This window comes from Thamnophis sirtalis, unplaced genomic scaffold (genome assembly GCF_051295495.1).
Source record: "Thamnophis sirtalis isolate CommonGarterSnake01/CBP01778 unplaced genomic scaffold, rThaSir2_p1.2 scaffold_13, whole genome shotgun sequence".
In the NCBI taxonomy this organism is placed as follows: Eukaryota; Metazoa; Chordata; class Lepidosauria; order Squamata; family Natricidae; genus Thamnophis; species Thamnophis sirtalis.
The window spans coordinates 54,056,907-54,069,022 of record NW_028261393.1 but is presented as its reverse complement, the minus strand read 5'-3'; the positions used below and the strand labels follow the sequence as shown (position 1 = coordinate 54,069,022).

At 51.7% G+C, this 12,116-nt stretch overlaps 2 protein-coding genes across 7 annotated transcripts in view; both read left to right on the top strand.

Annotated features, from left to right (window-relative positions):
• Nucleotides 1-742: 742 nt before the first annotated feature.
• On the top strand, nucleotides 743-5,586 carry LOC106555842 (rho-related GTP-binding protein RhoG). 3 transcript variants are annotated; one of them, XM_014074756.2, is made up of 3 exons: nucleotides 743-846; nucleotides 3,196-3,708; nucleotides 4,804-5,586. In XM_014074756.2, the coding sequence occupies exons 2-3, from the start codon at nucleotides 3,217-3,219 to the stop codon at nucleotides 4,804-4,806; spliced, it is 495 nt and encodes a 164-aa protein (XP_013930231.1). In that variant the 5' UTR covers nucleotides 743-846; nucleotides 3,196-3,216; the 3' UTR covers nucleotides 4,807-5,586. The 3 variants fall into 3 exon arrangements, with proteins under 3 accessions (XP_013930231.1, XP_013930230.1, XP_013930232.1); XM_014074755.2 differs by having other exon boundaries at nucleotides 3,196-3,824; XM_014074757.2 differs by having other exon boundaries at nucleotides 3,196-5,586.
• Nucleotides 5,587-6,756: 1,170 nt separating this feature from the next.
• TAF1 (TATA-box binding protein associated factor 1) overlaps nucleotides 6,757-12,116 on the top strand; it is a 33,715-nt gene continuing 28,355 nt past the window's right edge. For all 4 annotated transcript variants that reach the window (XM_087727846.1, XM_087727844.1, XM_087727845.1 and 1 more), the window contains exons 1-6: nucleotides 6,757-6,908; nucleotides 7,002-7,119; nucleotides 7,577-7,693; nucleotides 8,202-8,321; nucleotides 10,530-10,771; nucleotides 11,799-12,017. In XM_087727846.1, the coding sequence (XP_087583972.1) occupies nucleotides 6,768-6,908; nucleotides 7,002-7,119; nucleotides 7,577-7,693; nucleotides 8,202-8,321; nucleotides 10,530-10,771; nucleotides 11,799-12,017 (957 nt within the window). In that variant the 5' untranslated portion in view covers nucleotides 6,757-6,767. The remainder of the gene's footprint in view (nucleotides 6,909-7,001; nucleotides 7,120-7,576; nucleotides 7,694-8,201; nucleotides 8,322-10,529; nucleotides 10,772-11,798; nucleotides 12,018-12,116) is intronic.

Genomic DNA, 12,116 nt, shown 5'->3' with positions numbered 1-12,116 from the left:
CAAAGCTCTTGCGCAGATGCCCTCTGGGTGGTTTTGCCAGGGAGCGCTCCTGGCGCAAGGATGGCGCCCTTGGCCCGGCTGCAAAGCAACACAAAGCCAGCCTGCCAATGCTGCTGGCAAGAGGGTGAGGAGCAGGGGTCTACCACTGGGCATTGGCACCGAGCGCCAATGCAGGCTCCCGCAGAAGAATCATTTTCTTGGCCAGGTCTATTGGAATTTCCCCCGAGCTTTGGGGCTTCAGCTGTCCCCACTGGGGCTCCTTTCGCTCTACCCCACGCCCTCCTGCCCAGGCTAGAGCCTCGTTTGACACATTCAAGGGGAGGGGGCGCCGGTCCGGCACCTCTGCGAGGCCGGCGATCTCCTTCCATCCACCCACGCCCCAAAGCCAGAGCCGGCCCGCCTTTTCTCTCTTGCCAGAGGCCAATGCAGCAGCAGCAGCAGCAGCATCTGGACGCAGAGCGTGGGAGCCCCAGGAGGCTTGCATTGCATTGCACGGAGCCCCCGCATCCATTAGCATCCCCGCCACGCGAGGCCAACCCTTCGGCAGCTGTCAGCTCCCCGCGGGCCACCTGCAGGCGGGGCGCGCGAGCCCAGAAGGAGACAGGCTTCGCGGCGCGGCCACCGTAGAGGAACTACGCTTCCCAGCAGGCCCGGACAGGCCGAACGCCATTGGCTTTTTCCTCCCACCCTCGAAGGGGGCGGGGCGTGAGGCCGCATGCGCAGTGCGTGGGCCGGGCGCGGGGGGCGCGGTTTCCCCACAGCCGCTTCCAGCTCGACTTTGGCCGGCGGCGGCGGCTTCGCGGGGAGCGCCCGGAAGGCAGCCAGGGAGGCGCGCGCGGCCCTCAGGTAAGCTCTCGGGCCGGGACCCCGGTCGCCCGCCACGCTCCGGCCCGGCCTTCGCCCAGCAGCCGCTTCTTCCGGGCCCGCGGCGGCTTTTAGGGAGGCGGCCGGCCGGAGGGCGCGGCTGGGACGAAGGGCCTCCGCCCGGGCCTCCTCACGCCCCGCGGTCCGCCTCGGCCCGGGCAAGGCGCTCGGGTGCCGGCGAGGTCGGCCGCGGGGAGAGGGCCCCGCCCCGGCTCCCCACTTCCCGTCCCCGGGCTGCGAGACGACGAGGAGGAGGAGGGAGGCCCGTCCTGCCTCCAAAGACGGCGCGCGGAAGCCGTTGCGGGCCCCCGAGGCCTGCCTGTTGTGCGGATGGGCCAAGCGAAGGAGGGAGGCCGAGCTCGCACAGCCTCCTCGCAATGGTTTGCTTTGGAGCCGGCTGTGCGCCTGTCGCTTAGAAGGAGGGGTGCGCTAAGCTCCCCTCCCCTGTGCGCTCTCCCTCCAAGCAGGGTGAGCAGAGCCTCAGCGGGGGTTTCCCCCATCCCTTTAGAGACTCAGGGGGGTCCAAACTTGGGAACTTTTAAGGCTTGTGGGCTTCGACTCCCAGAATTCCCCAGCCAGCATAACTCGGGAACTTTAAGACTTGTGGACTTCAACTCCCAGAATTCCCCAGCCAGCATAGCTTGGGAACTTTAAGGCTTGTGGACTTCAACTCCCAGAATTCCCCAGCCAGCTTAGCTTGGGAACTTTAAGACTTGTGGATTTCAATCCCAGAATTCCCCAGCCAGCATAGTTTGGGAACTTTAAGACTTGTGGACTTCAACTCCCAGAATTCCGCAGCCAGCATAACTTGGGAACTTTAAGGCTTGTGGACTTCAACTCCCAGAATTCCCCAGCCAGCTGGGGACCGGTTGCCCAGGGACGGTGGAGATTTGACTCCTGCCATCTTTCCCCGCTCCCTCCCTCTCTTTGGGGACAGGACGAGGGATCTTCTAGGCTGGTTTTGTGCCTGGCAAGAAACTCTCCTCTCAAAAGAACAGCCTGGCAAGCCCTTGCTTGTCTGAGCTAGTTTGGCAACCCCCATTTGGAAGTACAGAATGGTTGGATTTGGTTGCGATGGAGGATTCGGCACGTGCCTGCTGGGAATTGGCTCTTTCCCGCCTGCGTTCTTCCCCTTGTTTCTACTTTGAAAAGGCCTCCGAAGCAGCTTTCGGTCTTCTTTCTCTCTGAACTTCGCCTCTGGCCTCAGCACGGTGGGTTTTCTGTCCCCAGACCCAATTGCCATTGCTGGGAATAACTTGCGCTTGGCTTTTGGGGCTGGTTCTCTCTTTATTAGCCGAAGGCCTCTGGGGGAAGCGCCAAACAGGAGGAGGGGCTTCCACCATCCATGCTCCAAATCTTTTCTTGCCTCCGGTTGCTGGAATGGATCCTGGAGCGGCAAACTTTTGAAGACCGTAAAGTAGAAAAAGTTTTCGGGATTAGTTGTCTCTGCGCCTCTTGGAAGAAACCTGCCGTGCTTCTCTCTAGTTTCGTAGGCCCAGTATTCTTTCTGGCAGGGTGGGAAGAGAGATTTTCCTCTCCTGTGCTCCTGCAAATGTACCCCTTTCTGATGGTGGTGCTGCTCCTGGGAGCCAGGTGAAGCCCTTCGTTTCTTCTGCCCCACAGCAAGCAAGCTGTCCAGCCCCAGTGACCCTTTCTGGCAGCCTGCGTTTTAAAGTCTGCAGGTGGCTCTTTGTTCAGAAAACGTTGCCTTCCCTCTAATTCAGCGGCCCCCAACCTTTGGGGCAACAGGGACCAGTTCTATCAGAGAGAGGCTTTTTTGTGGACCGGAGGGGAGGGGGGCTGGTTTTGCACGCCGCCTACATCACACAAATGGGGCTTCCCGGTTTCTGGCATGCTGGGGGGGGGGGGGGTTGAGTGTAACGTAACCATCCTCTGCTACCAAATGTGATGTTCCCGTGGTTCGTCCATGAGGCCAATGTGGAGAAAAGACAGGACACGAGCTTTCTCGGGATGGAGCGACCCAGATTGGGGGTCTGAGAGCCCCTTTTATTGAGATAGGACAAAGGCAGGAGGAGCAATAGCATGTGATTAAAAACAGCCTGTAAAAGTACAATTTCTAATCTACTGCTCAGGGAAGTTCTGTCTATATATGGTCAAATCCTGGACGTCATTGGTAGGGCACATCTCAGGATGTTATGTTATGAACTATCAGGATGTTATGGGGTTTTAGGAGTTTGTTTTCTCCTGTGTGGTTCAGCGTGGCTCTGCATGCCCTGGTATGAACTGGGCCATGGGTGACCCACACCTACACAAGGAACTATATTACAACAGTTGGGGACCCCCACGCTAATTTGTATCTCTGTTTTGCAGAGGACTCTTGCAAGCCAAAGAATGCAGACGATAAAGTGCGTAGTGGTCGGAGATGGTGCCGTGGGGAAGACCTGCCTGCTCATCAGCTACACCACCAATGCCTTCCCCGAGGAATACATCCCCACGGTCTTCGATAACTACAGCGCTCAGATGACGGTGGACGGGAGGATGGTCAGCCTTAACCTCTGGGACACGGCCGGACAAGAGGAATACGACCGTCTGCGCACCCTCTCCTACCCGCAGACCAACGTCTTCGTGATTTGCTTCTCTATCGGCAGCCCTTCCTCTTATGCCAACGTGCGACACAAGTGGCACCCTGAGGTCTCCCACCACTGTCCCAATGTGCCAATCCTCCTGGTGGGCACCAAAAGGGACTTGCGGAGTAATGCAGAGGCCGTGAAAAAGCTGAAGGAGCAAAGCCTGGGCCCTACCACCCCACAGCAGGGCACTTCGCTAGCCAAACAAATCGGGGCCGTCAAATACTTGGAGTGTTCAGCATTGAACCAGGAAGGGGTAAGGGAAGTATTTGCAGAAGCCGTGCGCGCCGTTCTCTACCCAGTGACAAAGAAGAACTCCAAGAAGTGCCTGCTGTTGTAGTGCCGGCAAGACGAGGGCAGCGCAGACTGAAGGTGTGGGGTGTTTGCGGTCCATCTCCTTAACTAATGGCCTCTTGCACTAATGGCTTTAAAGAGGACTTCCTTCAGCAAGTCCTCCTGCAGTCCAGCTGCCACTTTGAGCCAGCGGAAATGAACGTATTGGCTCTAGCCTTAAGGATCAGCCTCCGGGTGAACTTTCTGTGTGTCCCTACATAACGTTCCACCTCTTCCGTGGAGGAAAGCTAGGGAATGCCTTCAAAGCCAAGAGGTTTCTCTGCTCAACAGGGAAGATTCGGCTTTGCTTTCACATCAGTGTTGCTTCCTCTCCAGTCGCACGTAGGGCAGGGCTGTGCCTTTCCAGGAGCAGAATCGGTCTGTCAACAGTTTTCAAAAGCACCAAACGTTTTTTTTTTTTACAGTCTCTCCATGATTGCTGCCTCTGGTATCTGACATTAGTTATTTGGCTTTCAAGGTTTGCAAAGCTGAAGTATAACCAAAACCTTCTGTTTCCACATTGCACCCTTCCCTCCATGTACACACACATATATATACACACACAGGCCTAGATTAACTCTGCTGGCTGACATCCGGCACTCTGATGCTTTTCCTGCACTGGCATTTTTCTTGGCTTAAATGCCACAATTACCCTTGGGCCTTGTGACTGAGTCTTGGGGTAAGAAGTTACCTGCTATGCAGGTAATTGGCCATCAAACCTTTTAAAAGCTGTGCTGCTTCAAAGCAGCCCTTTTTGTGTGCCTTCTGTTCCCCTTTTCCCCTTGCAGATAAAACTCAATAACTTCTTTTTAAACATTAAGGCGTGAATAATATTTAACTGATGCACTGATTCAGTAGAAGCTTAAATCTTTCTATGCCATTGGTCCCCATAGAGATGCATAGGAGTCTTAACATTGCCTGAAATACTAACTATGCCTTCTTCAGAATGAATTATGCAACTTTTAGAAACCCAGATTTCTATTTAGCATCATGCAATTTTGTTTCTTTTTTGCAACAGTAAGAAACTCTTGATTACGTCCATCGTTGGGCATCCTCAGCTGATTAAGGAAAGCCTGATGCTTGTCAGCATCCCTTTCAGGATAAAACGCTTTGAGCAGCAATCTCCTTAGGAGACGTAACGCTCTGCTCCCATCCCCTCTTCCAAATAATTATGTTCTGTATTCTGCCTGCGGTCCTGATCTGCGCTGGTGATCAGGAAATTTTGCCTGAATGTGGAACGGTGATACTTGGGAGCTGTTCCTCTTTGCATGGATGCTGACGTCACAGCGAGAATGGTGATTTAGCCCAGGAGCAAACCCGGTGCAGTTCTCATCCTCGGCATGCAAATCTCATTCGACTGCTGTAATGTTGGCCATGCTGCGGTCTCCTTTTCCCCTTTTCCCCATCTGAGATTCTGGGCCGGAACTTTTGCCCTACATCTGACCATCCTCAGGGTATTTAGCGATAACTGTTTCTAACCAGGTTGTGATATTAACAAGAGCTTGGTCTCCCTGGCACTGCCAAATGTCTTCTGAATGCCTTCCTGGTGTTCCAAGCTCCCCCCACCTGAGCCTGATGATGTGCTACCGGACTCTCCCTGGGGAAAGAGGCTTCTCCAGGCGGCGCTGGGCTGGTTCGAATGACGGTTGAGGTTCAGGGAGAGGACAGCCACAGCCTGATCGTGTGGTACTTCCAACATACACTGGCAAATGATTTTATGGTTTAAAGTACATTTGTACGGCAACTAACAGTTATTTTTAAATTATGCTGAATGAAATTGTAATAAAGCAGTTTCTTGGTTCTTTTGCTGGTCTTTATTATGGGAGGAAGCGGGACAAGGAACTCTTTCACGCAAGCCGCCTGGAGCGCTGGGCTCTGGCTGGACCCCCAACCGTGGCTCTCAGCTTCTGGGTTTTGCAGCTGTCCTGGAAGGGAGGGGAGGGGCTGGAGGGATCACCCCCCATTGAGCCTGGTTCGGGGTGTGGCTCATATTCAAGTGGAATCCTGGTGGACGATCACTTGAATATGAACCAGCGGTGGGCTGCAGCTGTCAAAAAAGCCAAAGCAGTTGTAGGCTGCATTAACAGAGGGATATAATCAACATTGTGTGAATTGTTAGTGCCACTTTATAACGTCTTGAGGTATTGTGTACGGTTTTGGTCTTCACGATATTAAAAAAAAGATGTTGAGACTCTGAAAAGAGTGCAGAGAAGAGCCACTGAGAGGATTAGGGGACTGGAGGCTAAAAGATATGAAGAATGATCACGTCCAACCCATCGCAGCCTTCCTCCTGGTCTTCCTGTCCTCTACCATCCTCTCGAGTCCATTTAAGCTCACACCGACTGCTTTGTTGACTCCATCCAGCCACCTCATTCTCTGCCGTCCCCTTCCATCGTTCCTTGCATTAGGCTTTTCTCCAGGGCGTCCTTCCTTCTCATTAGGTGGCCAAAGTCTTTGAGTTCCCTCTTCAGGATCTGGCCTTCTAAAGAGCAGTCAGGGTTCATCTCTAGGACTGACCAGTTAGATCGCCTTGCAGTCCAAGGGACTCAATGCAGGAGTCTCCTCCAGCACCAGAGTTCAAAAGGATTTGGTATGTCTAGCTCAGGGGTGTCCAAACTTGGGAACTTTTTAAGACTTGTGGACTTCAACTCCCAGAATTCTGGGAGTTGAAGTCCACAAGTCTTAAAAGTTCCTACGTTGGACACCCCTGAGCTAGTTTAATTAAAAGGTGGAGGGTTTTTTTTTTGGGGGGGGGGGTGTCAACCGGTGTCGCAAAGCAGTAACGGATGGAAGCCAGTGGAAGAAAGAGGCAACCTGGACATTTCCTGACAAGGAGACCAATCCAGCAGGAGGCCGGAAAAGGAGGCGGAGGCGGCGCTTGCCTGCACGGGGCCGCTCTAGGCGCGCTCTCACTGGCGGGGGGGGGGAAGGAAGGCGGGTTCGGCTTCCGGCGGCGGGGCTGGCAGGACAGCCGCGGCAGCGATGTCGGACTCGGAGAGCGAGGAGGAGGCGGGGGGCGGCGGCGGCGGGGGGCGGCGGGCGGCCCCCTTCTCGCTGGCCGGCTTCCTTTTCGGGAACATCAACGAGCAGGGCCAGCTGGAGGGCGAGGGGCTGCTGGACCAGGTGGGCGCCGGCGGGGAAGGCGCGTCCCCCGGCTGGGCTGCGGGCGGGCACGGAGCGCAGCCCAACCGGCCTCTCTAACCCGCCTTCCCGTAGGAGTCCAAGAACCACCTGGCCGGGCTCGGGGCGCTGGGACTGGGCAGCCTCATCACGGAGATCACCGCCAGCGAAGACGACGCCCCCGAGGCCGACGGAGCGCAGCTGGACGAGGAGGGTGAGGCTGCGCCCCGCCGGGGGGCTTCGTGGGACCCCCTCCCTCCCCCTCCTGCCTGCGTGCTCCATATACTGTACTGACTCCTCTGGGTCAGGGCTTGGCGGGAGGGGCACCCTCAGCCTTCGCCCCCTGCCCCGTGCCCTCCTGGGGGCTGGGTGGGCTCTGGGGAGATCGGCTGTCCCATCCCCCGGTACTGCAAGCAAGAGGGGCTGCTCAGCAAGCGGCTGGCTCTTGCGCAAGAGGCTGATGGGCAAAAGGGTCCTTTGGGTTCAGACCAGCGGCCTTCCTGGGGTGTCCTTAACAGGGCTTTCCCGGGGAATGCACAGGGGGGTGGGGGAGAACGGCAGGCTCTTGTCCTTCGTGTGAAAGTGTCCTTCCAGGGCAGGGCATGGGAGGCCTAGTGGCCCCTTCCAACCTGTGGCTTCTTCCCACCCCCCTTCTCCCTCCCCCCTGGCAGGCTGGGTGAAGAGCACGGAGGATGCTGTGGATTATTCTGATATCACCGAGGTGGCTGAAGATGACAGCCGCAGATACCGGCAGGCCATGGGCAACCTGCACCCCGTCCGGAGAGCAGGTGGTTGAGGGCAACAATTTCTTCTCTTGGTTTTTGATTTTGATTTGATTTGATTTGTCTTGTATGCCGCCCACGCCCGAAGGACTCCGGGCGGCTCACAATAGACAAGGGAAAGGGGGAAAACTAGACAAAGACAACACTTTAAAAACAAAACCACAACATTCACAATTTCCGTGGGGCTGGATATTTCACAGGCCCCCCCGGCCAGCTGAAGCAGCCAGGACTTGGTGGCTTTGCGGAAGGCCGGGAGGGTAGTAAGGGTTCGGATCTCGACAGGGAGCTCATTCCAGAGGGCTGGAGCTGCAACAGAGAAGGCTCTCCCCCAGGGGGTCGCCAGCCGACATTGGCTGGCAGATGGAATCCGGAGGAGACCTAACCTGTGAGATCTAATCGGTCTGAGGGAGGTAATTGGCAGGAGGCGGTCTCTCAGGTTCTTGGGTCACAGAACTTTTAGGGTTGTGGGAAGGCGACGGAGGGGCGATCCAGTGACTTCCCTTGTTCTCCTCAGATGACAACGAGGATGACTATGATGCTGACTCCGAAGACCTGGACGCCAAGCTGATGCCTCCCCCTCCCCCCCCACCAGGGCCACCGAAGAAGGAAGATGACAAGGAGGCCGAAGCCTCTGGTGCGTATGTCCTTTGGGGCAGTCGGAGAGGGGGAGAGACTGGGCAGTCCAGTTAGGGGGCCGGGGTGTCTCGGAGGAAGCACCCTCTGAAGCTCAGGTATTCATTTGGCGACATGAGCCTAGCAGGGTTGATGAGGAAAGACCTTGCAAGCTGCAACTTACAAAGGTTCGCTTAAGGTTTGCGTGTTTATCTGGCCAGGGCTGAAGAGTTTAAAATCCCTTTTTCCCCTAAAAACTTGGAAATGAAAAATGTTTTACTTACGTTTTAACTGAAGGAGTTAAATGACAACACAATTATGCTGTGAAATAGATTAACAACGATACAATGAAAAACTGATACATCGATAAATTGAATACTTTAGAATTTCTTGTTTTAAAATGGATAAGGATAACAATGATTTTATGTATACTTGATAGAGGATTGGTGATATAATGTATAACCCTAAGAATATATTACAAGGATATCTTGTTGATAAATAATTTTAATAAGGGAATAATTGAAAATTGGTATATAAATGCAATGACTATTTAGAATATTTTGTTTATAAATGAAGGAATAAGATCTCTATTTGAATGTATGATGTACAAGGACAATAGTGAACATAAGCATACCCGATAGTTGATTGGTGGAATTATGCATAATTGAAAATAGTGACATACAAATATAAATGGTTGGTAATTTTTTTTTTCATATTGGGATTTGTGATTATATAAAGGTATACTGTCATCAAATAGACAATTAAGAATGTAGGGGAATTAGGTTTATTGGGGAAAAAACAATAATACTAATTGTAATTGAACATATACTGTACAGTGAAAGTGAGATATTTAGTTATACTAGATGAAAAATCTGTGATGGTAAATGTTATTCGAGAACATGGATGTAACAACACTTGTAACCAAACGACATGCTGTATGTGATGATGGTTTTTTTTTTGTGTGTTTTTTGTTTTTCTTTTGTTGTGTGTGTGTGTTGTTTGTTTAATAAAAATAAAAATTTATATTAAAAAAAATAAAATCCCTTTTCCCCCCACCTACTGTTGTGAATCCCCTTTCAGGGTTCTCCCCTACCCTGTGGATCCCCACAATGTTCGATTCCGCTTGTTGCATATGTGGCTGTGGCTCTTTTGGTCCTGGGGGGGCCTTGCCAAGCAGGGTTCCCTTTTGGCTGAGACGGCTGTTCCCTTCTTTTTAAAAAAAATATATTTTTATTCTTTTTAAACAAAACAACACATACAAAACAAAGCAAGAGAAGAAAAAAGAACAACTTTCCTCTGTTTCATCAAACATGTCGTTTGGTTACAAGTTTTCATGCACCAATTCTTAAGCTCAGGATTAACATCACTGGTTTACATTAAACATAACTGTCATTGAGCTTTATGTATACATATTACCATTAATATTCTTTCATTTGTAACAATCCTTATTTCCTTACATTCATAATTATCAAATAACAGTGAGTCTTTAAAGTATTATAGTGTCACCTATCTCTAAGGAGAAAGAGTGAAGAATAGAACAAAGAATTCCCATTAATTTATAATATACATTCATATTTTTTTTTAAGATTTTTATTAACAAACATGTAAAATACACACACACAAAAATTAGACGTACACCACATTTATACAATACAATGCGAACAGGAACTTCCTGTTTTTTATCTTAGCAATCATCAATCGATATCGCCCACATTATATTATTTCCCCTTCTATCGTATTTCGTTTAGATTTCACCATTCTTAACCCTCTTATTTTACTCAAAACTATTATTTTTGAGTGTTGTTATATTCTTTCATTGATTTTTGTTTCTTTCTTCCATCCACCTATACCATTTATCCCATATCCGGTAGAATTCTGATTCTTCCTTTCCCTGGATTTATTTAGTTTATCCATTTCGGCACAGTCCATAATCTTTCTTATTATTTCATCTTCATTTGGGGTTAGTCTGTTTTTCCATTTCTGGGCAAAGGCAATCCTTGGCGCTGTAAGTATATGTATTATTAAATATTGGATTTCTTTTTTGTATTTCACCGACATAATTCCTAATAGAAAAACTTCAGGTTTCCAATCTATTTTAACCCTCGTTATTGCCTCCAGCCAATTTTTGATCCTTTTCCAAATTTTTTTTCCCTCCTCACAGATCCACCATAAATTCATATTTTCAATTGACCATAATGTCACCAATCATGGTTGGCTGTTCCCTTCTTAGGGCCAGAAGAGGGGGACGGTATCATCTTGCCCTCCATCATTGCCCCTTCCTCCGCCGCTTTGGAGAAAATGGATTTTAGCAGCTCTTCCGACTCGGAATCGGAGACGGGATCCCAGGACTCCAGGAAGGCCGAATTGAAGGAAGGGACGCTCACCCTGCCTCTGGCCGGGATCATGCAGCAGGATGCCACCAAGCAGCTGCCCAGCGTGACCGCCCTGTTCCCTGAGTTCCGGCCTGGAAAGGTAGATCCGGAGGCTGAGCCCCCCGGGGTGGGGAGCCTGGAGGGCAGGCAAGCCGTTTGCAGACCTGCCTTGTTGCTATGACAAGCTGGAACCTTTGGGCCTCCGGTTCCAGTCGCCCGGGTCATCCTGCTATGGCTGGGAATTGTCCAGTTGGCTCCTTTTCCTTAAGATTCCCTATGTGGCCCCAAAGGATTCGGAAGGGCATCTAGAAAAGGCCGAGGAGTTTTTCTTCTGCTCCAGCCTAGCTCTATCATGAAGCCAGTCTAGGCAGCGAGAGGCACCTGCCGTTGTTGTAGAAAGAACAGGACACGCAAGCCAGCTCTTCAGGGAAGGAATAGTTTATATGCGCAAGTTCAGAGACAAAAGCCTGAACAATGAGTGACAGGCAGGAAATCCCTTATATAGTTTATCGCGTTCAGATAAACCCATTTGTCAGTTTTGGAAACACCCCTCAAGATTCACCCTTGAGTTACAGCATTATTATGTCTACAGGGAGTTATAATATATAGTCAGCTAACGGAGCAGAGTAGCTCGTATTTTGAGGAAGTTAAATGTGCCTTCCAGACAGTCAAGCCAGCAAATACATTAAAATAGAGACTTTGCTTCAGCAGGTTTCATGTGCCTCTAACCCGTGTCTAACCGCACCATGTCCTAAAAGCAAACCTTTGCAATTTCTATATATGAACAGTTAAAGCTTCATATCATGAGACCCTAGTTTGGTTCAGGCTTGAGGCCTACCTTGGTTCAGCCTGCTACCTCACCGTGATCTCAGTAAAAGCAGAAGAGATCAGGGCAGAGCAACTGGGGAAGACTGTGGCTGACACCACCACGGTTCTTTTTCTCCCAGGCTCTGCCAACCAGCGTGGGGCTTCCACCCTTCCCCTCCACCCACAATCTGCCAGTCGACAATCTCCCCTTTGTGTCTTTCCGACAGCTGAATTGCTGGAAGTCAATTTCTTGCCAGTTCCATCCACCCATCCATCTCTCTCTCTCTCTTTCCCTCGCTCTCTTCTCCTCTCTCTATCAGGTGCTTCGATTTCTACGCCTCTTCGGCCCCGGGAAGAACGTCCCGTCCGTCTGGCGAAGTGCCCGGCGAAAGCGCAGGAAGAAACACCGGGAGGCAGTTCCTGAAGCACAACTCCCGGAGGGGGAAGCCAACGCCGAGCCGGGCTTGGAAGGCAGATCCCCCTGGGAGTACGAATTTGCCCCTCCCCCTCCCCCCGAGCAGTGTCTGTCAGACGATGAGGTGGGTCTGTGGAAACGGAGAGGGCATTCTGGTTCCCTGGGGAGAAGGGGGGGGGCATTCTGGCTGCCCGAGAACATGCCCGCTGGCACCCTGACCCTG

Excerpts from the sequence above, each read along its gene's own strand:
- LOC106555842 (XM_014074755.2), top strand. The coding sequence starts at position 3,217 with ATGCAGACGATAAAGTGCGTAGTGGTCGGAGATGGTGCCGTGGGGAAG.